General features: G+C 45.3%; 1 protein-coding gene across 1 annotated transcript in view; it reads right to left on the reverse strand.

Moving 5' to 3' along the window:
- FAM135B (family with sequence similarity 135 member B) overlaps positions 1-27,116 on the reverse strand; it is a 139,978-nt gene that overhangs the window by 19,864 nt on the left and 92,998 nt on the right. The window contains exons 8-9 of the mRNA XM_081204349.1: positions 7,145-7,298; positions 5,661-5,710 (exon numbers count right to left, since the gene is read on the reverse strand). Coding sequence (XP_081060475.1) covers positions 5,661-5,710; positions 7,145-7,298 — 204 coding nt within the window. The remainder of the gene's footprint in view (positions 1-5,660; positions 5,711-7,144; positions 7,299-27,116) is intronic.

The raw sequence follows: 27,116 nt of genomic DNA on the forward strand, positions 1-27,116 counted from the left end.
AGAAGCCTATACTGGAAATGTTGCTAAACACTTTTTCCTCCCTCAGAGTTCCTCAGTCGTTTCCTCCTGGAAGGGGCTTCAAATTCTCCTGAAAATTTTGCTTCTTGCCAAGTTCAACTCAAACTTGCTCTGGATTTGATGGCATCTGTGTCCTGCCCCTCTCCTTCCCCATTTCCAGCTTCTTCAAATGAACATTACTCATGAGCATCAATCTAGACTGAGCTTCTGACAAGGATAATGGGAGTAGTAAAATATTCACACTGTTTTGCGAGTCTAGTTCAGGGAACAGATTTCAGCTGACAACGAAAGATGGGGCGATTTATGGCAAATATCTTTTACAGAGGCTGAGATCCAGAGTTTCTCCTGCTGGCAAGAGGCTATTCTGTGCAGTGTTGACAGGATGAGATGCTCCCACCAGATGAAGGTGGTTGTGGGACAATTTACAACCATTTCTCTTTCTCCCTCCAGATCTTTATGCTCCCCCAAATTCTGCTTGGTGGAGGTTGGGAACCCCTTCAAAGCAACATGAGATGCAATAGATGTGGGAATGTTCAGGATGACAGGAGAGGATATCTTGTTTATTAATATCCTTCCTAACTTGCGTTAGCAACTTCTTTTATGTAGCAGAGTTACATTCCCCCCTTTTATATGCACAGCAGATAGCTGGTTGCAGGCTCGTGTGAGCCTCTCACTTTATACAATTCAGTCTGCCTCAGGTTGAATTGTACGTTCCCTTGAATCCGTCTTAAAAGAATAAAGATGTGACAATCCTATTCAAAGGCAATAAAAGAAATTAACTCACATCAGTTCACAGTTGGATTCCTGAAGGCAGATTTAGTTACAAATATGTACATGTGGATCTACCCCATATGGGGGAATAGTCCCAGTGCTTCTGCTAGCTGAGATCTAGCAGAGCAGTCCTGGCTAGAAGGTGGTCAAACAAAGAAGGAAGTCAAAAAGAGAAGGTGTGCTGCGTGACTCATCCTTTTGTTACCTGGCAGGTTAGGTCACGCCCACCTTCTATCACATGCAAAAGGAAGGATGCTCCAGCCAGGTGGAAACATTCCCTCACATGTCTTCTCTAGGATTACAAGGAATGTTGTACTTGACTGCTTCTCATGGATCACATCCCACAATACAGAATGAGAGGCAACACGAGGTGCTATGGTGGAGCGTAGGAGAGGGAAATGGACAAAGAATTGCCTCTCATCTTCCACCAGCAGGTTCCTTGCTGGAACTCAGGGTTGCACCTAATACTACCATTCTGCTGAAGCTGACTGTGAACAACTAAGTGTTCTTTCCTATGGACTGCAAAAATAGAAACAACAGACATTTCTTGTTGTCAATTATACATTGTCCGCTAGATGGTGCTGCTCCATCTATAATGTTTTTTAAAACCCCCGCTAACATGCCAAACTTTTTCTGATGCATCTGCAATATTTCCCTTGTTTGTTCCTCCAAGCACTTCCCAGCAGGGTGGTCAGCCTAGTTTTTAGTTTAGAATTAGAAAATGCCGCACGATAAAAATCAGAGATTTCAAACAGAGATACTGGCAGAATAAATCTCTCTTTGTTCTGTGGCCAACAGTTGCTTATTATCATTTTGCTGTGGGTGGTGGGGATAATTCAGTGTGGTCTGTTCTTTGTGGGGTTCTCTTCTGCAGCCATAAACTGTGGAAGTGGCAAATTCCCCAGATCTGATCAATTACACGGAGGACAGATCGGTCAAATGCTCTTAGCTATGGCAGCGAAATGGGGCTTCCATATTCAGATGCAACATACCTAAGTATCAGATAATAAAATGCATGTCTTAGTTCAGGGTTTGCCAACATGGTGCTGCCTGTACATTGTAGGATTCCACTCCTATCATCCCCAGAAAGCTGAGAGCAAGGATGACGGTCTAAAAGAATCTGAAGGGAAACTCATTGGCTTCTGTAATAGGTATGAGTTACTCGTGCGTAAACTGGTGCCTTTCTCGGTTTATTTGCCTTGTTAAACCTTTCTGACTGCACAGCCCCTTCTCATTGCGGCTGCCTCAGTCACTGGCAAAATCCGTCAGTGGGCATTTCTTGAACCTCTTCCAACATAAAAGTTGTTTGACACCCAGTCTCCTCCTCCTCTCACTGCGCGGGAGTCTTCTGCGCAGGGAAGGCGTGGGTAGCGGAGGACCTGGGCTCTCCTCACTGATGTCCAGTGAAGAGTCCTGGAGCCCTCTCTTCAATTCCCCCGTCTGCCCCCCTTTATCCCTGGTGTTGCGCTGATTGGCTTCCCCCTCTACTGAGCTTTTTCTCCCCCTGCTGCTGGGTCCTTCGCCAGCATCATCTGGGAGCCTCCCCTTCGCCTCTTGCTCTGATGTCAGTTCCCTGACAGCTTCCTTACTAGAATAATAAACTCCACCTTGCTTCAAACACCAGGCATTATCAAGAGATTTCATCCTTTTACATGCAGCGGACTTTAGCTTTGGCCTCGGAAATTAGCTAGAAGCAAGCAAAGCATAGTTTTGGTCTCCCCAGCAACCTCTTCAATCCAGCTTGAATTGGGGATGAGCATAAACATTCAAACTTTCTGCTGTTTTTTCAAACTTCTGGACTAACCACCTATAAACACTGTACTGCAATGGTTAGCAAAAGCTACCATGAGACTGCCAGCACCCAACTCCCATATCTTGCGACCTTGTCCTCTCCTAAAAAAATGTACTGGGCAGCAAAGTAAGCTAGAAAAACCCCAGACATGCCATCACCACCTTACCCTGGTTAGGTAAAGGTAAAGGACTCCTGGGCGGTTAAGTTCAGTCAAAGGGGCAGGGGGTGCTGTGGTCTAAACCACAGAGCCTCTTGGGCTTGCTGATCAGGAGGTTGGTGGTTCGAATCCCCATGACAGGTGTTGCTATGTCCCAGCTCCTGCCAACCTAGCAGTTCGAAAGCACGCCAGTGCAAGTAGATAAATAGGTACTGCTGTGGTGGGAAGGTAAACAACATTTCCGTGTGCTCTGGTATCTGTCACGGTGTCCTGTTGCACCAGAAGCGGTTTAGTCATGCTGGTCACATGACCTGGAAAACTGTCTTTCCGACCTGAAAAGTAAGATGAGCACCACAACCCCATGGTCTCCTTTGACTGCATTTAACCGTCTAGGGGTCCTTTACCTTTACCTTTTACCCTGGTTACCAAGCGCTAACTCTTGGGTCTGCAAGATGAGGTAAGAAAAAGGAGGAAATAGCACATTTTCATAGGGAACAATGATAGCAAATAGGATCATGGTAAAGTCCAACCAATGTACTTGAAATGTATAAATCTCTGAATGTATAGGATCTGGAACTGGGTTCCCCTGAAGCTTCTTACTTTACTCTGAATAAATCCCCTTTTCCCACCACTGGTGTGAATGCTTTTCACCTGTCACCCCATCTTTGGACTTTTTGTCCATAATGTTGGCAGCCCAAGTATTCTGGAATGCTCTCGCTGCTGAAATATGGGGTATTTTGTAGATAAATAGGTACTGCTCCAGCGGGAAAGTAAACGGCGTTTCCATGCGCTGCTCTGGTTTCGCCAGAAGCGGCTTAGTCATGCTGTTGGTATTGCCATTGCACCATCTTCTGAAGATACACCTGTTTAAGTCAGCATTAAACTCCTGAACCGAACTTCCTCCTGTTTCAATGGCTGCTTTAGCTCTTTTAACGGTTGTGCTGTTTTATTGTATTGAATGAATATTCTAAGTGTGGGTGGTTTATTGTAATCTTTCGAGGGGGCCGTTTTCTTGTGTATTTCAATTAGGTGTCTTAATATTTTCTTTTTGTAATTGCTTTTATACTTGTAAAACCATTTAGAAGACACCTTGGCAATTAAGTGGCACGTACATGAATAATGCTAATACCCCTGCCTTAATCAAGTTCTTTGCTTTGGAACTGAGCATAATACTACCCAGCCATTCTTAGAACACCACAGGGCACCATAATGCCAGCCACGAGGAACATCACCAGTGACCGTCTAACAATAAGAACCCACATTTAGCAGATATTAGGCCAATTTTGTCCATCCACAGAAAATCCCATGCCTAAGAACAACTCTGCTGGATATCTCTTTTGAGTGGCTGTAGCCATCATTGTAGGGACGCAGGTGGCGCTGTGGTGTAAACCACTGAACCTTGGGCTTGCCGATCGGAGGGTTGGAGGTTTGAATCCCTCGACGGGGTGAGCTCCTGTTGTTCGGTCCCAGCTCCTGCCAACCTAGCAGTTCGAAAGCACGTCAAAGTGCAAGTAGATAAATAGGTACTGCTCCAGCGGGAAAGTAAACGGCGTTTCCATGCGCTGCTGTGGTTTTGCCAGAAGCGGCTTAGTCATGCTGGCCACATGACCCGGAAAAACTGTCTGCAGGCAAATGTCGGCTCCCTCACCCAGTAAAGCAAGATGAGTGCCGCAACCCCAGAGTCGCGACTGGACTTAACTGTCAGGGGTCCTTTACCTTTCTTTACCTTTTTAGCCATCATTGTAGCTATCATGTGGCAGTAAGATTTATAAGATGAACCACTCTGTGTTGGGTGAAAGTATGTTGTGTTGTGTGCCTACTGCCAATCAACTTCATTCAGTGATTTTACATTATGGAATTTGAAGAGAAAAATAAACCTCTTTCCAAACCTTTCAGGGGTCTTTCTTTCTTTCTTTCTTTCTTTCTTTCTTTCTTTCTTTCTTTCTTTCAAAAAGCCTCAATATCTTTTGCTTTCCTTCATAAGGAAGCTTGAGAGATTTGATCTTTGCAGATTCCTATACTAAATCACTTGGTCTGCATATGGATCAGCACGGGGCATAAATAATAAATTATTATTACTTCTTCTTCTTCTTCTTCTTCTTCTTCTTATTATTATTATTATTATTATTATTATTAGTTTCTTAGTTGTTTTTACATCCCACAATCTGCACCAAGTGATGATAAGAGCATCAGCTAGGTAAAGCAAGGCGTAGCATGATAAAAGTCAGAGTTAGAACAACTAGATCACAATCAAACCAGAAGCAGTGACAAACGATTGGACTACCCCAAGAAATAGCAATTGCCATTAAGATACAAAACCCTGGGCAAAATAAAAGATATGTATTCAGTCTTTGTTTAAATATATCCACTGTGGAAGCCAACCAGATGCAGCTGGGTAGGACGTTCTGAAAATGTGGCATCACCACCAAGAAGGCCCTGCTCCATGTCACTTACAAGGCATGATCATGTGTCACCTCTCAGCAATTTAAACATATCAAAATATTTGGATACATTTTTGACAGAAGATAAACATTATATACATATTTTAAACATTAGAATGTATATTTTTTAAAAAAGATGTTTGAGAAGGTTTGTGGGTTTTCTTTTAGAAAAGAAGAATAACATGTGAATAAGGAAACTGAACAGAATTGAATTATGGGAAATAGCATGCAAAAGGGGAATGGGCTGGAATGAAATGGATTTGCAAATCTCTGACAGAAAGTGCTCCAACCCCATGCAGAAGTCATTGTGCTGGAATGCAAAACTCAAGTAATTTTTGCATTCTAACACAACACTTCCTTCCCCATAAACAAATGCATGTACTTGACAATGGACATGCATCTTTGAAGAGGGAAAACGAAATATTGCTCTTGCAGTTGTTTGGGAAATGCACACAGGGGTGTGTGCTATTGTGCTAGCTACCTGTAGCTCTGCAGACAGCTGCAACAGGGTGTCTTCTACAGAAAGATCCTCTAGGAAAAAGAAGAAGAAAAAGGTACAATCATTATTTCAGAAGCATCTGTGCCCAGGGTTGATTTGCATGATAATAGGAACATCAGAAGACCTCAGCCAAATGTCTCAATTGAAATGACGGAATACACTTAGTTGCTCCATCTTTTCTCATATATCTTGCCAGATACAACAAGGTGCCAAAATAAAATTAAAATAAAATTCACCACCAACTCAATATAGCATAAATAAAAACCACAATCTACCCTTTGGCAAAAAGCAAATCAAAGATAAGTTGGATAATTCATACAGTCCCCCCCCCACACACACTCTTTAATTCATTACAGGAGTTATTCTTGCCAATTGGAATAAAATTGTGACATCATTCATCCTAAATTAAAATTTCAAAGGCCTGCTAATTTTCTATGCCACCCACCCATTTAATCATGGAATTAAATAATTGACCTGTTTAAAGATTCCTATCCTATGGACAATGGGTAGAATCTTAGAGAGACGTGGGGAACACAAATTGAACTCTATATGCACTAAACTCCCGCTGCATATCAGCTAAACTCCAGAAAGCTTTTTAAAAGATGGAACTGAATCAGATAAGATAGCAGAATAATGGCATGCAGAATAAGTTATTTATAGATTGTATTCCCAAGTGAGAGCTGGACCATAAAGAAGGCTGATCGCTGAAGAATTGATGCTTATGGTGCTGGAGGAGACACTTGAGAGTCCCATGGACTGCAAGAAGATCAAACCTATTCATTCTGAAGGAAATCAGCCCTGAAAGGAGAGATCCTGAAGCTGAAGCTCCAACACTTTGGCCACCTCATGAAAAGAGAAGACTCCCTGGAAAAGACCCTGATGTTGGGAAAGATGGAGGGCACAAGGAGAAGGGAATGACAGAGAACGAGATGGTTGGACAGTGTTCTCAAAGCTACCAGCATGAGTTTGACCAAACTGCAGGAGGTAATGGAAGACAGGAGTGCCTGGCGTGCTCTGGTCCATGGAGTCACGAAGAGTCGGACAAGACTAAACGACTAAACAACAACAACAACAATTCCCAAGGTTTATTGTTCTGTGAACTTATAAAACAACCTGTCAGGGAGGCTGGCATTATTGCCGTTATATTGCAGGTGGTGAAAGGGTTGTCACAGCAAGATGTGTGGTCTGCTTTAAGCTGGGGATAAACTGAAAACTGGGGGTTTGGTGTCCCCTGCAAAAAGTTTCCTTTTTATGGTTGTTTGAAGGTGCTCCAAACAGCACAAAATGGAGAGGAAACTGTGAGCCCATTGCCAAGGTACCTGGACTGATGTGTGTAAGCAGTTTCCTTATGGCAGCAAAGAGGGGAGATTGGTATGGCAGAATCAGTCAGCTTGTTGGGCTTCAAGTCACCTGAACACGAGAACTGGTCCACATGCTCAGATCTCAGGCCACGGCTGTCCTCTTACCTAACTTCAGCTGCGGCAAATTTGGAATCTCCTTCATGATGAAGGCATAGTACATGTGAAGTCCTCGATACGCCTTGAGGAGCAGGAGGCAAAGGTCTTTGTGCCACTTGTGCGCATGCTGCATGCAGTTTTCAGAGGGCACATAGAAGCTACCCTGCATAAGAAAGGAAGAAAGAAAGGGACAAGGGGAGCAGATTATCGCAATGCTCAATTTTTTAAAAATAATATTTATTAAGTTTTCCATTTTAATAATCCAATAATTACCACATTAAAACATTCCAAATTACAATACAATAAAAAAGACAAATATAAATGCCAAACTGGCATTTTTGGGTGACTTCCCATGCTCTGAATTTCACAGAGTGCTGATCATCTAGTATCACATTGCATTTCTTAATTAGTCAATAAACCATTCTGGTGTTGATCCTTCGCTCGATTTTCATTTATGTTTGCAACCACTAGTCTGTTCAGCTTTTGCCTTCATAGTTCTGTGTGAAATATTTCCCCCTGTTATTATCCACATTCCAGCAATTCCATTTTCAATTTCTGCTGTAGTCTCGCTCCATCTCCCAACATGCTGGTACCTCCACAAGAACAAAACTCCAGTCCAGAATTCTTTCCATCCTTGCACTGAGGGCAGCTGCCAGAATCCTCACCCAGTCACTATTATAATTGAACCACAAAGGCAGCAGAGTGTTCTTTCAAGCTCGCTTGTGTATTTCAAACAGTTGCCTTTCGGGGGAGGTTTACCAGGTATAACTGCAAGTACATATACAGTCATACCTCGGGTTACAGATGCTTCAGGTTGCGTGTTTTTGGGTTATGGACGCACCAAAACCTGGTTTTGGTGGTCACGCATGCGCAGAAGCACTAAATCACGCTTTGCAGAAGCACTGAATTGCAACCTGCGCATGTGCAGACCCGACATTGCAGATTGCGAACGTGCTTCCGCATTGATCACGCTCGCAACCCGAGCGTCCATTGTATATCGAAAGAGAATAAAAAAGGCTCACCTTCCCCTGGGGTTATACAATTAATCCACCAATTAATTCCACCAGTATTCCAACGCTCAATTTACAATAGTTCCAGGCTGAGTTGACTTAAAAAGACATCCCTTGGAGAACAATACCAAGATCTAGCTAGACCAATATTTTGCATGCCAGGAGTTTCCAAGACTAAGGGTGACTGTGGTGACCTCCCTACTATCTCCCCGACCTTGTAAGCCACAATAACCCAATAACCCTCCTGCTGGCATACTAGTACAGGGGATCTACTTCACCCAGAGAGCCGCTTCTGATAGCTTCTGGAGCATTGTGTCCCTCATCCGTCCTGAACCAGCTGCTAATCACAGTCATTTTGGTGATCTTACGGTGATCTACCTACAGGACTGCCTCTCCTGATATGCACCGCGAAGGACCTTAAGGTCCACAAATTACAACACCTTGGACGTCCCCAAGGTGGTTAAATTGGTCTCAACTAGGACCAGGGCCTTTTCGGCTGTGGCCCCGACTTGGTGGAACGCTCTGTCACAAGAGACTAGGGCCCTGCAGGACTTGACATCTTTCCGCAAGGCCTGCAAGACAGAGCTGCTCCACCTGGTCTTTGGTTTGGACTCAGTCTGACCCTTATGTTTCCCTCCCCTTATGGTCTTGATCTATTGTCTACTTTTAAATGAGGCTGCATTTTAAATTGTATTTTAACCTGTATTTTAAATTGTTTTGTTTTTGTCATATTATGTTTTTATTGTAATTTTACTGGTGTTAGCCATCCTGAGCCCGGCTCTGGCTGGGGAGGGCACGGTATAAATAAAATTCTTCATTATTATTGTTGTTGTTGTTGTTGTTGTTGTTGTTATCATTATTATTATTATTATTGCAATAGGAGCGAAACAATCCCTCTCTTTATATCTCAATCATTTGTGATTTAATAAAACACTACTATGCTAACTTCCCTTCTAAACTATGACGTTCCCCTACAGCCCAGAGCTGTATGCACTTGTGTGTACATGCATGTGTCAGTGTATCTTGTGTAGCAATGCGTAAAGAGAGAGAGAATTACAGCAAAGACACAATTCCCACATCTCATTTTTTTTCTTCCTCTTCGCTGTATTTATCACGCTGCAAAGAGGTGGTATTCCACCCTCAGATTGTTTAGAAAAGCCATGAGAGCAACCAAATGTTTCATTTTGTTTCGAAAGTCATCAATTTACAACACCACCTAATTTTCAAACTTAATGCAGTGTGGTTGCAAAACAAGGCAGCGTTTTAAAGGACATGTTTGCAGCCTGTCTCAATTCAAAATGCTGTGAAACAAGATAATAAACAACAGAGGAACGAAATGGGGGATGCGTTATATTACAGCAGTGAAAACTTGTGCTTTTCTGAAATCCATCCTCCTGTTTTTTGAATGCTTTCTGCACCTGTCAAAGACATTTTCATTGTTCTGACTCATTCTCAGGACAATTTTATAATTTTGAAAAAATAATAATAATGGGTTTGGGGCTTTGATCTTGCGTTATCACTGCTAGGTGGTCAAGCACAGTGTCTGTTTTTCTTTGCGTGGACAGGCGGAGTCCCCAGATCCTGAGCGGTCCCCCCCCCCCGTCATGTGGAATAACGACTCAAGACAACGTGCTATGGGGTTAAATTGGCCACAACTTTATTAAATTTCAAATGTGGGTAGACCTTGGCTCAGGCATTGGGCGTTTTCCCTCCCCAGTCCCCAGCCGGGGACCTAGGGAGCTTCAGGGTTATCCAGTGTGTGGGGGGGGATGGGCCGGCTCTGGAGAACATATGTTCAAGCAGAGATAGCTGCCCCCGTTACGCCGCCGCCGCAGGGGAGAGCAATGACGACCTTTTGGCGTACGGTTAAAGCCTCCCTTCAGAAACCCCTTTAACGGGGAACCCTGGTATCGCTGCCGCAAAGAGGAAGATGGACTAAAGGATTCCACCCAAGGCCTGATACCGCCAAAGTTGTGACGTTTTGCTATGGGAAAGGCAAAACCTGCCAATGCAGGGAAATTCCTTTCCGGCCCTTTAACAGTGACCTTGACGTAGCTGCACCCGCATACCTGTGAAGAAAAGTTAACCTGCAAAACCTATGAATAAAAGTTAACCTGCAAAGGAAGACATTAACTGAGGGTGGGTAGGGTGGGAGAAGCTCTGGAGCCAAGTGAGGATTCCCAGGTAAGATCCTCCTTCTATTGTGTGGGCAGGTAATCCCTCCCCCTACCTGGCCTGGTCTCCTTGGCAATGTTTCCCCCAGGTGGGATTGGACAACTGACTGAGGTAGGCGGGGACCTCCAGGTATCCCACCTGAGGGAAGGCAAAGCCAAGCCTATGCTGATGGGGCCGCTCCAGATCCAGGGCTGCGCACGTCCACGCAAAGGGCGCCCCCCGTTTTAAGCGGGGAGCGGTCATTCCAGTGAATGGGCTGGATTTAGATACATTCTTAGGGAAATCAGCCCTGAGTGCTCACTGGAAGGACAGATCCTGAAGCTGAGGCTCCAATACTTTGGCCACCTCATGAGAAGAGAAGACTCCCTGGAACAGTCTCTGATGCTGGGAAAGATGGAGAGTACAAGGAGAAGGGGACAACAGAGGATGAGATGGTTGGACAGTGTTCTCGAAGCTACCAGCATGAGTTTGACCAAACTATGAGAGGCAGTGGAAGACAGGAGTGCCTGGTGTGCTCTGGTCCATGGGGTCACAAAGAGTCGGACATGACTAAACGACTAAACAACAACAACTGTTCCTGCTAGCAGACACACACACAAGGACTTCTACTAGTGCCTTAGGAACTTCCCCTTCTCCCCCCCCCCCATGGTGTCCCCCCTCACCTGCCAAAATGGGCTCTGGGGGTATAGGGAGTGGGAAAAGGGGGAGATGATTCCATTGGGCAAGTAGAAATTCTTGCAGTAATGGAACATTTGTAACAGTGCAACATTGAATCTCTCCCAGTATTTATCCAGCACTCGTTAGATTCCCTGACTGCCCACACTTTCTGACCTGAAAAGGTATTATGAGAGGCATTGACTCCTGGCGTCTCTCTCTCTCTCTCTCTCTCTCTCTCTCTCTCTCTCTCTCTCCCCTCCCCCGGGATTTCACTGAAGTGTGTGAAGCCAGGAAGGCTGCAGGGCACTGGACCAATGATTTGTAGAATCAGTCACCTCAAAAGTAAGCCAAGTCTAGCAAAAAATAAAATAAAAACATACATATCCCCTTTGTGAGACTTTCACTGAGATTCCTCTCCCCTTTGAGAATTTGTGAATGTGATTTCAGCATAGCACTACAGTGGTACCTCGGGTTACATACGCTTCAGGTTCCATACACTTCAGGTTACAGACTCCGCTAACCCAGAAATAGTACCTTCGGGTTAAGAACTTTGCTTCAGGATGAGAACAGAAATCGTGCTCCGGTGGCGTGGCAGCAGCAGGAGGCCCCATTAGCTAAAGGGGTGCTTCAGGATAAGAACAGTTTCAGGTTAAGAACGGACCTTCGGAACGAATTAAGTACTTAACCCGAGGTACCACTGTAGTTGAAAACCTTTTATTTGTTAGCCAAGCTTTTAAATTTGAATTTTGAATTCAAGTGCCAACAAACACTTTGATTTCAAAGGACTTTTAAACTTCAGACATCTGGACACTCTGTTTCATTCTGGGCCAACAAAATTTCCCAGTGCTCGTTTTTCCTAATACACAAAATTTTGAAAGCAGCTCCCTGTAATTCAAGACACTTTTGTGTGGTATTTTCACTCATGAATGCCTTTCACTGCACATTTCCTCCTCCTCCTCCTCCATTATTATTATTATTGTTGTTGTTGTTGTTGTTGTTGTTGTTGTTGTTGTTGTTGTTGTTGTTATTTTCTACATATGCTTGGGATGGAGAGCTACATAACAAAATTCAGAAAAGTGTGAATTTTGAAGGACAGTTGCCCTTCAGTTCACCTATCGTTTTGGGAAGCATGAAACGGGCAGGCTCACATTAGAATGCGAACGGCACTGAATTTGCATGCTATCGCTATACTGGATACATAAACCTCCTCAAACATTAGCAAGAAAATGTCAGCGTGACATACCGTAAATTATTTCAACCTGACATAGTGTGAGTCACAGTCCAGACTGGAATTTCAGGAATCGGTTCAACCACAAAAGGAGAGATCTGCTAGGAAAGGAGCAGTAACATTTGTATGAGTTTTCTTAAGTACATACAAAGAGCCTGCAAGATCAGGCCAATGGACCATCTAGTCTCACAGCAGCCATCCAGATGCCTGTGTGAAACCTGGAAGCAGGATTCAAGCACAAAAGCTCTCTCTCATGTCTTCCAGCAACTGGTATTTAGAGCATAACTGTGGAGGCAGAGCTTAGCCATAATGGCTATTAGCCGCTGATAGCTTTCTCCTCCTTGAATTTGTCCAATCTGCTTTTCACTGAGCCATTCGGAGCAGAGTTATATCCAGACCTCTCCCCCTCCCCTACTTACAAATTAAGAAATGTACAGGCTGACTACAAGGAACACGCAGACAATTAATACCTTTCCCAATTGTTTATCATAAAACATGCACAAAGCACCTTGGAACAGCCCCATTATAGAATCACAAATGAACTTTCAAGGTGTGCATTGCATCATTTTAATTACCAACCTGTCCTGCGTTTATTGATCTACTACTTTTCTATAATGTGACAGGTCATTACCAGAACGCTGTAAAATGACTAGTAACAGAGGAACAAAGTGGCGGTGCTATGTTCAAATGAGGCAAATTACTTACTCCCAACAGAAGCAATTTTGAAAGAGCTATTAAAAGAAATAATTAGGAAGAAGTGTCTATTCACAATGCCATATTTCAGAGTGCACTCTTGCTTTCCTTGGGTGTAATTTCCTGAGGAAGGTCTCTCGTCAATGCTGCTGACCTCCTCCTCCGCAGGAACACACCCTGAGGTTCACAATGCCTCTTAAGACAGATGGTTTGGGCAGGTGGCAAAAATATGCTTTGTGTGGAAGAAAGTGGATTTTATTCCCTCTCTCCTAATTCTAGATCTCATGGGCATCCAATGAAGTTGAGTCCTGTGTATTATTATTGTTATTATTATTTTGTTGCTGAATGTTAAGAACAAGGCTACCAGCAATATATCACAGCTTCTATAGCCTACATATAGTAAAAGGGTAAAGAACCCCTGACAGTTAAGTCCAGTCGCAGACGACTCTGGGGTTGCAGCGCTCATCTCGCTTTACAGGCCGAGGGAGCTGACGTTTGTCCACAGACAGTTTTTCTGGGTCATGTGGCCAGCATGACTAAGCCGCTTCTGGGGCAATGAACAGCGAAACCAGAGCAGCGCACAGAAACACCGTTTACCTTCCCACCGGAGTGGTACCTATTTATCTACTTGCACTTTTGGGTGTGCTTTTGAACTGCTAGATTGGCAGGAGCTGGGAAAGAGCAACAGGAGCTCATCCTGTTGCGGGGATTCGAACCGCAATCCAATCGGCAAGCCCAAGAGGCTCAGTGGTTTAGACCACAGTGCCACCTGCTTATATCACAGCTTCTATAGCCTACATATAGTAGGAATATTTAAAGTGAGAGTTGTCATATTGATCCATAGTGAAAAGTAGAAGTCGGCAAATTTTGCTCTTAAAAATATGGCAACCCTATATAACCAGCCCTCGACAATCCAATAAGAAATATGACATAGATGCTAGTGGCAGGGAGGAAATTTCCATGCTGAATTTCCATGCTGGCTTGAACATGCAGCCCATGACTTGGCTGCTCATTTTGGGAGCTATTTTAAAGGACCTTAATCAACTTGACCTTCAAAGAAAATTTCCCACAGCTCCACATATGATCAACAACACAGAGCTCTATCCATCCGCTAAAGCAAAGGTGCCTGTAAAAATAAATAAATAAATAGTGGCTTTTGCAGTAGTGGATGGGTGAGTTTTAATGTTGCACAACAACATAATCCAATGCAACTGTTGCACTAGCAGAAACAAATTTACCGGCATCCTGTTTATGCATCCCCTAGTGCACCCACTTTCCACTGGTGCAAAACATTTCACCAGTGGAACAAGTTACCGTACTTTATAAGACAAGGTTTTTTTTTAATTAAAAATAAACGTTAAAAATGGGGGGTTGTCTTATACATGGATAGTGCATAGTGGGGACATGGGATTGGTTGCTGCCGCGAGCTGGACATTGTCTGCGGCTATTGGGTGTGGGATTGGTAGCTGCGGGAAGGGCTGTTGTTGATTGGCTGTCGCTGCTGAAATTGGGCTTGTGACTGGCGGCCTCTGCCTGCGAGGGGACAAATGATGTGCGTGATTGGCAGCATAGGGCAGGCGGGTGACCAAATTTTGGCAATCCCCCCTAAAAAAAAACTCAGCAACTCTGCTCCCCCCCAAAAAAGCTCAACATCTATGGGCTATCCTCCCCCAAAAGTTCAGCAACTCTGGGCAATCTCCCCCTGTTTTCTCAATTTGGAGTCCTCAAAAATCTTATATATGGGGCATCTTATACAAGGGGGTGTGTTATACATGAAAAAAAATGGTACTTTCATGTAACACTGCATCGCATACACCCCACGTAATTTTCCCACTTGTTCCCCCGGAACATTATGATTGTGGCAGGGACATCTCCAAAGCAGCGTCAGTGCTTTCCGCTTAATTAGGAGTTCGGAACACTTTCCCCAGCTAGTAAACAAAATTGGTCTCTTCTCTATGTAAGTGGGGATCATCGCATCATGGCACAGCTTCATTATTTGACAGCTTCTGAAGCAGCAGATTAAAGAGAAGGAGGGAAGCAGGACTGTAATAATTGGTTCTTGCCAGAGCTCCCAGCACTGTATTGCTTTGCAAAAGGAGGCAAAATAATGAGTTTTCAATGGTGCTGAAGCCAAAGTTCTGGATAGGGGTGGGGAAGGAAATGCAGTTTGCATTTAAAAGTGAACCTACTTAATTTACACCTCCTAAAACTGTAGGGCAGGGGTCAGCAAGCTTTCAGCTGTGGGCCGGTCCACCGTCTCTCAGACCATGTGGGGGTCCGGACTATATTTTAAGGGGGGAAATATGAGCGAATTCCTATGCCCCACAAATAACCCAGAGATGCATTTTAAATAAAAGGACACATTCTACTCATGTAAAAACACGCTGATTCCCGGACCATCCACGGGCCGGGTTTAGAAGGTGATTGGGCCGGATACAGCCCCCCGGCCTTAGGTTGCCTACCCCTGCTATAGGGGAACTGAAACACAGCCATGCTTTGGCATTCACATTTCTCTGCATTTTGTAAGGCAGTTCTCCAGCCAAAATGCATATACAGTGGTACCTCATCTAGCGTTCACCTCGTTCAGTGCCCATTCCGTTGAACGCCTGCAGAAAACCTGGAAGTACCGGAACGGGTTCACCGCTCGCGCATGCACAGAAGCGCAAAGCGTGTGTGCAGACATGGCGCTTTCTCCAGCATCCTTTTCGGCCAGCAACCGGGGCTCCGGAATGGATACCGGTCACTAAACAAGGTACTACTGTACTAGAGTAAGGTAACAACAACAACAACAACTATTTTATTATTTATACCCACTCTGGGCAGCTTAAAATGTATGTAGGCTAGGGAAAATAATACAATGCATCTCTGCCTTCTGTTTTCACTAACATATGCATTTTTAGGCTTTACCCCAGTATACACAATTCTGTACACATTACCTGGCTGGAGAACTGCCCTGAAAAATTCAGAGAAGTGCGAGTTTTCAAAGGATGGTTGTATTTTGGTTCGGGTATCATTTCAGAGTGCACCAATTTGGTCAGTTTGCCTTTAGGTGCAAACTGGACGGGATGTCTTTCCAACTCCAAGTCCTCCCACAGTGCCGCAACCACAATGGTGCTACGTCGGAGTGTAGCATTGTTCCAAAGCTGAGTTTCCCAAACTCGGGCCTCCAGCTGTTTTTAGATTACAGCTCCCATCATCCCTGACCATGGGTCCTGCTAGCTAGGGGTGATGAGTGTTGTAGTCCAACAACAGCTGGAGACCCAAGTTTGGGAAACCTTGTCCTAGAGGCATGGCTGGTGGGAAAAGGTCATAGCCCCAATGGAGATTGTCAAGAAGATGGACACATTCCTGAAGATAATTCTGGAACTCATAGTCTCAGGAAGAACTGCAAGAAAGGATGTGCTAATGAAAAGCTAGATCATGTGTGCCACTGCTTTTCCCATTTGCCCCAGTTGAGACAATGGGGAGGCAGGGCAAGGTTGGTGCTGGCAAAGGTCACAGCAGGTTCACCGAGTACCCACAAGTATTTTGCACATGCTGTCATGGAGTGTACACACAATATTAATCATTTGTTCACACTCAACTTAGAGGACCTGCAAAGGAAAAAGCCCTACAGTGGTACCTTGGTTCTCAAACACCTTGGTACTCAAACAACTTGGAACCCAAACACTGCAAACCCGGAAGTAAGTATTCTGGTTTGCAAACCTTTTTCGGAAGCTGAACATGCTCCGTTTTGAGTGCCACACTTCCATTTTGAGTGTCATGCTGAGGTCTGTCTGTTTTTGCTATTTGTTTTGCATTTTTGTGGATCTTTTTGTTTTGTTTTTGTGACTGTGTTGAATCCAGTTCAACCACTGATCGATTGTGTGACTGCAGTACATTGTTTACTGCCTTCTTTTTATGGATCAATGGTCTCGTTAGAGAGTAAAATTCATGCTAAGTTGCTGTTTTAGGGGTTGTTTTTAAAAGTCTGGAACGGATTAATCCATTTTGCATCACTTTCTATGGGAAAGCGTGCTTGGTTTTGGAACGCTTTGGTTTTGGAACGGACTTCTGGAACGGATTAAGTTTGAGAACCAAGGTACCACTGTATTAGGAATAAGAACTGGGATATTTGTGCCTCCCTTAAATGCCAGCATTCAAGAAAGCAAAACAACGAACAGAAATGGAGGCAAATTTGCTCATCCCAAAGAGAGCATATTGATGCTGTTCGGTCACATAACCTGTGCTGTGAATTCACACTCTGCAGCATCCATTGTTGGGTGAGACAGTGAGGTTGAAGCTACCTCCCTAGAGCCATAGATTCAGCTCAGGTGTCAATTTTTGCAAAGAGCTGCAACACTCGGAAGACATTTTCACATATCTCCCTGCAAAACATCCGCGAGGGACAGAGCATTCTGTCAGGCTATGAAACAACGTCCACCCACTGTATCCACTCCAGAGACCCTCTTGACATCTGGAGAAGAGCAGCGCTATGCAATCAAGCAAGCTGCACAACATTTCAAGTCACACTGTTTTTCCATGGAAAAGGAGGGGAAATGAAAACAATGGCTGCAGAAGATGAGTAAATGTGCAGGGGATGAGAAGAGTAAACTTATACAAAGTGTCAAGCAATCACCAGAGAGGAAATACCACCCTGTCACCTGATAGTGATCAATGACTCCAACCTTTCCAGCTTTATTTGCTTTACAGTCAATCTGACATTTCCTCACGGACGCCTTTATTGGTTTCTTTCAATCTAGAAGACAGCCGTGGCTTCCAGCCTCAACTCCAATGAATCACAAGCAATTGTGTGGGAAGGGATTGTCTCCGCCAATCTCCTGGTCTGCTGTCAGATGCGCCATCCCTTAAAATGCCCTGAATGGGATTACTTCTGGTCACAACAGGGTCAAGGTTCTTGTGAAAATTCACAAAGTCTGGAACAACTTTGGCTCAAAGTACCTTAAGGACTTCCTGATTCCTTATGCCCAACCTGAGGTCTTCTGGTGGGACACTGGTGGTGGTCCCACACATGCACTGAGACTGGCCTTTAGCAGGGGCCAAGCCTTTAGTGTGGTAGCCCCTATCCTGTGGAACTCCTTGACACTAGAGGTTGCCTCTGCTCATGCTCTACCACTGAGCTATGGTCATTTGCCTATGCAGCAGTCACAGTTACTTCACCCTGCTCCTTTGATACAGATATCCAAAGTGCAGCCTGGTGTCAGGGAGCTGACAAGGAAAGCAAGTCGTTTGCAGATCAGAGAAAGTCAGAGAAATACCGCTTAACTTACATTTAGTTTCTTGGTTAAGGAAGCAGAACACAGAACACATGGAAACTTCAAAGGTTCTTCCTGTCTAAAAGAAGCAGTTGCCCAGACTGGCTTGTACCTCCTCCTTCACTCCCTATCCCTCCGTATTAAGACACTCCCTCTTGAGCTGGGCCCAGGGGTTAACCCGAGCCACGCGGTCCAGGTCCGGTCCCGAATCCAAGGATTCCGCAAGGAGTCAGTCCAACAGGGCCAAGGCAGGAAACCGTGCTAGGTCAGGCACAAGGTCTCAGGCAGGCTTCAGCAAGCAGCAATGTTGCTCCCGCAACCTGGGTCCATCAGCCTTTTATCTCTGATAGGGTAATGGCCATCCCCCAGTGACTCCCTTCCCTGTCTCGTCCAAAGGCGAGCACTCCTCCTGCGAGTACTCAGGTCTCTCCTTCTCTCAGACCTGAGTCTCTGCAGCTCGGGAGATGTCAGTGGGTTACTAGACCCAGCCACCACCTGAACCTCTCCTGACCCAACTGGTAGTACAGCAGCTGTACGTGATTGCCCAGCAGAGGGCAACGAGGTAATCCCCACATCTGGAGCCAGGGCAGGCTCAAGCCCCTGACTCGGCTCAGCTGGTGCTTGTTGCAGGGGAACCTGTGCAGACTGGGGCTCTTCGGAATCAGGCCCCAGACTCAGTTCAGATGCCGTCTGAGGCAGAGGATCCGGTGCGGACCAAGACTCCTCCAGTTCCGAGCCCCAGGCCATCACACCTCTGTCTACGGTGGGCCTCAAGGAGCCTCTCTGTTTCTGCCTGGCTCTCTGCTCAAAAATATGCAACTTACACCTTGTTCTGGGAGGTTGTCTTGCAGGCTATCAGCAGAGAAGCTGTCAGAGTGGCTCTGTGGTAGAATGGCCAAGTCTGATTCCTGTCTCTGCTGGGGCAGCTGCCTCCTTCCTCCTCTTCATCATCCTTCAAGCTCCCAGCCTCCAGTACTTCCCAGCTCTTTCCCTCCTCTGGGTGTGTGTGTGTGTGTGTGTGACCAGCTTCCTACCACCAGAATCCAGGATCAAAATCTTCTCCTTCTATGCTTTCTCTGAGATGTTCTTGGTACGGCAACTTCTACCTCTTCTCACCAGCCAGTCCCTGACATCTGGCAATCCTAGGTGGGTTATACGTATGGTCTGGATTGGGATAGTGGTTGCAATCTACACTATGCTGCTTGGGAAACACAAGTAGAGGGAAATGTTTCTTCAAGCTCTTCTCCCTCCTTCTGCCTTTTGAACCAGCAATCACAAGTATTCCAAACTTTTGTTCGGCAAGTTGCTTTAAAAAGCAAACAGCTCTCATTTGCTGCAATTCACTGCTGTGCATCAAAGAACGTCTGGATCACTGGGGGAGATTAGCATAAATATCCCATTCTCTCCCTGATTTTTGCTTCCTTGCTCCTGCAGGCACCTCCTGTATTATTCATAGTTCACCCTCCAGCCTTGAAGCAATTTACAGGCAAGGACAATGAAATTTTATGAACCGTGGAGCAGTTTGCCATTATTTGGTAGGTCATTATGCTGTGCCAGAGACACTATGCCCCTGGATCCTGGGATTCGCAAATGGGAAGAGTACTGATGCACTCAGGTCCTGTTTGTGGGCTTCCCATAGGCTTGGGATGCAGGTAGCACTGTGGGTTAAACCACAGAGCCTAGGACTTGCTGACCAGAAGGTCGGTGGTTCAAATCCCCGTGACGGGGTGAGCTCCCATTGCTCGTTCCCTGCTCCTGCCAACCTAGCAGTTCCAAAGCACGAAGTGCAAGTAGATAAATAGGTACCGCTCCAGCGGGAAGGTAAACTGCATTTCCGTGCACTGCTCTGGTTCACCAGAAGCGGCTTAGTCATGCTGGCCACATGACCCGGAAGCTGTACACTGGCTCCCTCGGCCAATAAAGCAAGATGAGTGCCGCAACCCCAGAGTCGGCCATGACTGGACCTAATGGTCAGGGGTCTTTTTACCTTTATAGGCTTGGGAATAAGATGCTGAATGAGGTGGACCTTTGACCTAACCCAGCAGGACACTTTTCTCCCTGTGTTTCCTCTCTCTCTAGACCATATTTCCAGGGTGGTTTGACGTTGCAGTCAACATCTAGTAGGGCATGTGGGATTGGAAGATATACTGTTTATGCAACCCCTTCAACAATTCTATTTGGAAACACCTGATTTCTTTCAGTATTTGGCTCTTATTTTTTTCCTGTTCCCCACTGACACTGTGGACCCACTCGCAGTGACCCACCTCCCCCCTAGGGAGCAAGGCCTGAGTCAAGAAGGGGGACAAACTGCACAAGATGACATTCTGGGATTTTTTAAAAAATTGGCTACAACTTTATTGATTCCAGATGTAGGTTGGATGTGGTTTAGGCATTGGGTGTATATCCCACACAGCGCTCCCCTGGTGGAGGGCTGTCGCATGACAGGGTCAAGCCCAGGATTAGCGGGTCACCCGTAAGCTGCAGGTCTACCCTTCCAAGTCGCTGAAGGAAGCTCTATGGCCCATCTGCCACACACCTTGGCTATGGGATAGAAACCTACTAGACCCCTCTAACAGGGTACCCTGTCATCACACAATTCTAGGGTGGGGACGATGCACCACTTCAACCACTGCATGTTGTTAGTGTTAGCAATTTCACGCCTCCGATGCTGCAGATGAGATTGTTGTAAATCTCATGCCTGTCTGGGAAAGGAAGAATGTCTTATCTCTTCCGCTGCACGTACTATTACACTGCACTTTCACTTTTCTTTCTTTCTGTTTGTTCTCTTGGAGCTGGAGAGAACGGACGCCATTATGCCTTTGTCTGTACATAATATGTAAATACAGTGGTGCCCCGCAAGACGAATGCCTCGCAAGACGAAAAACTCGCTAGACAAAAGGGTTTTGCGTTTTTTGAGCTGCTTCGCAAGATGAATTTCCCTATGGGCTTACTTCGCAAGACGAAAACGTCTTGCAAGTTTGTTTCCTTTTTCTTAACACCGTTAATACAGTTGCGACTTGACTTCGAGGAGCAACTCATAGAACGCGGTGTGGTAGCCTTTTTTGAAGACTTTGGTGATTTTTGAAGCTTTTCCAAAACTTTCCCGACACCGTGCTTCGCAAGACGAAAAATTTACTAGACAAAAAAACTCATGGAACGAATTGATTTCGTCTTGCGAGGCACCACTGTAAATACAGTGGTACCTCAGGTTAAGAACTTAATTCATTCTGGAGGTCCGTTTTTAACTTGAAGACCACTTTAGCTAATGGGGCCTCCCGCTGCCGCTGCCTGATTTCTGTTCTCATCCTGAAGCAAAGTTCTTAACCCAAGGTGCTATTTCTGGGTTAGCGGAGTCTGTAACCTGAAGCGTCTGTAACCTGAAGCATCTGTAACCCGAGGTACCACTGTAGTAGATTAGATCTACGATGTCTCGCTCTTCTTGCTGTATTTTGCCAGCAGATTAGTGTGCATATACCAACTGGTATATGTCGCTAGAAGCGCACTGGAGTAGAGGGGAAATGCCTTTCCCAGAGCTGCGCGTACTGGAGGATGCTCAGAGTTTTGGGGGCTTGCAGGCACCCTCAGGATGTTTTCCCAACAGTTAGACAAGAAGAATTACACCCAATGCCTTATCTGCCAAAGTTGTGACTATCGCTATGGGGAAAGCAAAACCTCCAAACGGGGCCAATCTGTTTGGAGAAGAAATTCCTTCCTGGCTCTGAAAACGGCAAGCATTATTGAACCACATTAAAGCCAACGAGCACAGAGTGCTAGAAGGTGGGGGGGGGAGGGGAGCATACATAAAGCCACAGTGTCATTGAATGGGAGCTGGTGTAGGTAGGGTTGTTCTTCGGCCGACAGTGGCCTCTGGGGTCGGCTGCAGCCAGCCTTTATTTTTTTTTTAAATGATATTTATTAAACTTTTTCAGACAATAGAAAGTTACAAAATTATAGATAGAAAATAAAAAAAACATAACAATAATAAAAGACAAAAAAATACAAAAATACAAAGACAAAATACATAAAAAGTAAAGAAGAAAGTTAAAGAAAGAAAAAATAATCAATATTTTCATGTCTTATATTTCATTTACTTATTTCCTGACCTCCTCACACCCCCCTTTTCTGTACTACAGTTCACATAGTTAGTTCAGCAAATCCTTACCCTCTATCATTTGTCTTTATTTTTATCTTAACCTATTATAACTATATATTTCCAACCATTGTCAATCCGCATTTAGATATTCTTGTTCATCTTTTTACCAATACCACTTATTTTCAGTCCAACATCCCTTCAACATTCATTAATTTTACAGTATTTCTGCAGGTAGTCTTTAAATTTCTTCCAGTCTTCTTCCACCACCTCTTCTCCCTTTAGTACCTCCCAAGCCCCTCCCTCCTGGCCCAGCCAGATTGGCCAAGATTCAAATCAACCCGATGGCGGGAAAGCCCACCAATCTCCAGTGGCCAGCCTGAGAATTCCCCACAATAGGCAGAGCCGTCTTTCGCATTGGGTTTACTGGCCTGTTGAGCCAGGGAGTCAGCCTCTCGGGGCGCCCCAGCGAGTGGGGGAGCTGTGTGGCTTTGCATTTTGGACTCACAGCTGTCCATGGAGGTGCAGGTCTATTCTGTATCCAGGGCAGCTGTCTACCAACTCCACCTGGTACGCAGGCTGAGACCCTACCTGCCCGCAGACTGTCTCGCCAGAGTGGTGCATGCTCTAGTTATCTCCCGCTTGGACTACTGCAATGCGCTTTACATGGGGCTACCTTTGAAGGTGATCCGGAAACTACAACTAATCCAGAATGCGGCAGCTAAACTGGTGACTGGGGGCGGCCGCCGAGACCACATAACACCGGTCTTGAAAGACTTACATTGGCTCCCAGTACGTTTCCGAGCACAATTCAAGGTGTTGGCGTTGACCTTTAAAACCCTAAACGGCCTCGGCCCAGTATACCTGAAGGAGCATCTCCATCCCCATCGTTCTGCCCGGATGCCGAAGTCCAGCGCCGAGGGCCTTCTGGTGGTTCCCTCATTGTGAGAAGCAAAGCTACAGGGAACCAGGCAGAGGGCCTTCTCGGTAGTGGCGCCCACCCTGTGGAACACCCTCCTATCAGATGTCAAAGAGATAAACAATTACCTGACATTCAGAAGACATCTTAAGGCAGCCCTGTTCAGGGAAGTTTTTAATGTGTGACATTTTAGTGTATTTTTGGTCTCTGTGGAAGCCGCCCAGAGTGGCTGGGGAAACCCAGCCAGATGGGCGGGGTACAAATAAAAAATTATTATTATTATTATTATTATTATTATATTTGCCGGCGGCCTCCCCTTTCCCTCCTGCACGTCCGCCTGCTGCGCCCCGTCAACCATATGGTGGGCGGGGGTGCAGCTTGCCTCCTAAGCCTCCGCGGCAGGAGAGCTATCCCCATAGGAGCTTAGGATGGAAGCTGCGCCCCGCCAACTATATGGCTGGCTTCCTTCCCAAGCCCCCGCTGGAAGATAGTGATCCCCACAGAGAATTGGGAAAAGGTCGACAACTCTGGGAAACGGGGGGTGGGGGTGGGGCACTGGAGGGATCTTTGCACCACGGCTCCGGATATGCTTAAGACGGCCCTGACAACAGGCCAGCTAGGCGTGGCATTGCTCCGGCAGGTGGGCAGGGGGGAGCCTGGCATGATAGGCTGCAACAGCCGCCCACCCTGTGACCAATATTTTTCAGTGTTTCATGCTGATATGTAACAAAGTCTCTTTAATGAGATTTTACTTCTGAGCAGGCATGAGAAGGCTGTGCATTTAGTGGCACCAGGGAGAATATCGGGCTGTTAGTTTCTGAGCCAGAAATCTTCATCTCTTCTTGGCTGACGGACCTCACCTCCCTGGGCGTACCTGAGGAGGACTAAGGAACCCACAATCTACTCTGGAGTTTTGGAGGAACAAAACCGATCAATTCCTACCAGACCTAAAAGTTTTTAAAGCTGAACATTTTGGTTCTGATCAAAGAAAGAGTTAAAAGCATTTCATATCTACACACACACATCCCTGGTATTCTAAGCGTTCTAATTCAGAATGTGGTCTATGTATAATTGCACATATAATGCATATGCCTAAGCTCTTAACTCAGTAGAGTTGATGGCAGTTAATAACCTTGTTAGACACATGATTTTAAATTCTACCTCACTGTTTGTTTTTGTGACATTATTGCTTTGCTTTCAGGAGGGGGGGTGGTATATAATTTTAAGCGTATATAATTCTTACAGAAAGGATGGGGCCCTTTCATCCCCCATGGAAGCTATATAATAACGTCACTAAAACAAACAATTCTTTATCATGTCTTGTGCCCAAACTTAGACTCGGGACATAGGATGGCGGCTGTTAGCATTTAGCTGTGGTTCTTGCACTGCACAAGGTTGGACTAGATGACAATTCTACGATTCTATGATCAGCTTGGGTTAATGCTGATACAGGAAAGGGAATTCATAGGGTTATTATTAGAGGCATATATATATATATATATATATATATATATATATATATATATATAGTGGAAATAGAGATATCACAATGTCAACTGACTCTTCCTTCTCAGCCATTTGCAGTAATAATTAGGAATGAAAGCTAGACATCAAACTAGACATTAGCCCCTTTCAGTTTGTTGGGGGGTTTTGTGCTAGTTTGATTCCTGTCTCAAACAATAACAATAGTACTTCCTTTTGCAATCATTTTAAAGTTCAGCCTTACTTCCTCCCTCCTACAGTGACAATTCCCCCAAAGTTTTCAAGTGCAGGCCCAATATATAGGACATTTTAGAAGTCCAGATTAAGCATTATGAGATATGGGGCATTGCAGTATTCTGGTCCCTCTTTTCCTGAAAGGGGTGCAAATGATAAATCAGTATGCAGAAGATGCTGAAGTAAAGCAGGCCTCTGTAAATTTACACCAGGGTCAAATACCGTTCAGCAGTCAGCAGCTGCTCTGCCTAAGCCTAGCAGAAGGAAAACAAGCCTTTGAAACAGTCTTCTATGTCAGGTTTCCAGGTCATGAGACTGAGCTAAATGGGATTAGAATCCAGCCTAAGTCCTCCATCTCTGATGCCCTGCCCCCAGAATGACTCTTTTTGGGGATTTACCCCAGTCTAGTCTCAGTTGGCACACGGGTAGCACTGTGGTCTAAACCACTGAGCCTCTTGGGCTTGCTGATCAGAAGGTCAGCGGTTCGAATTCCAGCGACGGGGTGAGCTCTCATTGCTCGGTCCCAGCTCCTGCCAACCTAGCAGTTTGAAAGCACACCCAAAAGTGCAAGTAGATAAATAGGTACCACTCCGGCGGGAAGGTAAACGGCATTTCCGTGCGCTGCTCTGGTTTCGTTGTTCCATTGTGCCAGAAGCGGCTTAGTCGTGCTGGCCACATGACCCGGAAAAACTTTCTGCACACAAACGCTGGCTCCCTCAGCCTGTAAAGTGAGATGAGCGCCACCACCCTAGAGTCGTCTGCAACTGGAGTTAACTGTCAGGGGTCCTTTACCTTTACCTTTTTTTAGTCTCAGCTGGCAGAGCCAGAATGTGCAAATTATGCTAGCATATATTTGGCTAAACTGGGGTTGAGGGTTTAATGTCTGCTGAGCTGGGCACCAGTCATCTGAGCCAGAGATCTGCTACATCCTAAATTGTTCTTCCTTAGAAATCTTGTCATAGGCCTGTCCCCACAAATAATATGTATTTATTGGTAAATCACCGCCATCATCATCATCCACCTGTGGAAAGTGACTTGCCAATCTAACCTTTCCTTTTTTGTTAACCATTCAGAATGGTATGCAAAAGAGTCTGACTCACTTTGCCACCTTCAGAAGCTGCGGGGATAAATCAAGCTCACAAATGCAAACTCTGTGGGATTATTTGACTGAAATTACAATCCTGCTAAGATAAATGGCCAAGTCAGCTTCATCTCTCTTGAAGTGCAAGTGCCTAGCCTATACTTTGTGAGGATAAAAATGTTCAAATGCCCCTCCTAAGATTCCCCTTTGTCATTTGAAAAGGGGAAGGAAGGACCACCTAAAGCCATTTCCTCATTTTTTTAAAAGCCTCCGCGTGAATTAGAAGTATCCTGATGGGCAGTAAGCCAGAAAAGCAGAAAGCACACACTCAAAATTAAAATAAAATAATAAAACCTGTGTCCGGCTTGTCACTTTGCAAAAGCTAGGGAAATTGGACTGGTACAACCTTCTGCGCCTGACATTTAATTATTCTGCACAGCGAGAAGTCAGGAGCGCTGAACAAAGAACCTTTGACGTCTTGTCAAAAACAGCAGCATGCCAAGCTCCCTTGTGCAGAATCAAAGCAGGGGAAGCAAGAAGGAGGAGGATTGATTGAAACCCGTCTCCACTTGCAAATGAAGACAGCAGCGAGGACTTTCTCCTTCTCAAATATCAAGCTGGTCAAATCACTAGAGACATTTGTACCAGCATCCGGGAATCAGCTGGACGACTGGGAGAGAAAACTTCAGAGGACATTTATCAGTGGTGAAAGAGTGTTTTGTGCAGTGTGAAAGGGCACTTCCTCTCAAATGTGGAAGAGATTGTGCAGCAAAGACAAGCAAGTTCTGTGGGATGTGAAACACAAGAGCAGTCAAGTCCAACATTCCTAGAGTGAACATGTTTACACATGGGGAGGAATGTTTGTCCAGCCAGCAGGTAAACTTCCTGTTTCCTTCTGGGCTGGGACAAACTTCCTCGACATGTGACCAGAGGTGGGCGTGACTTTACCTGTGCAGGTAACAAAAGCACAGGACTGGCCACCACATCTCTCCCTTCTCCATTTTGCTTTCGTCGAAGAAGCATCAGCCTGAGATGTCCTCTTGGCTTCCAGCCAAGAAAGGACAAAGGAACTATCTCCTTATGGGATAGATTCCAGGTGTATATATTTTGTAACTTAAGTCTGCCTTCAGGGATCCTTTTGTGAACTGAATGAAACT

Source organism: Podarcis bocagei (assembly GCF_964188305.1).
Source record: "Podarcis bocagei genome assembly, chromosome: 8".
In the NCBI taxonomy this organism is placed as follows: Eukaryota; Metazoa; Chordata; class Lepidosauria; order Squamata; family Lacertidae; genus Podarcis; species Podarcis bocagei.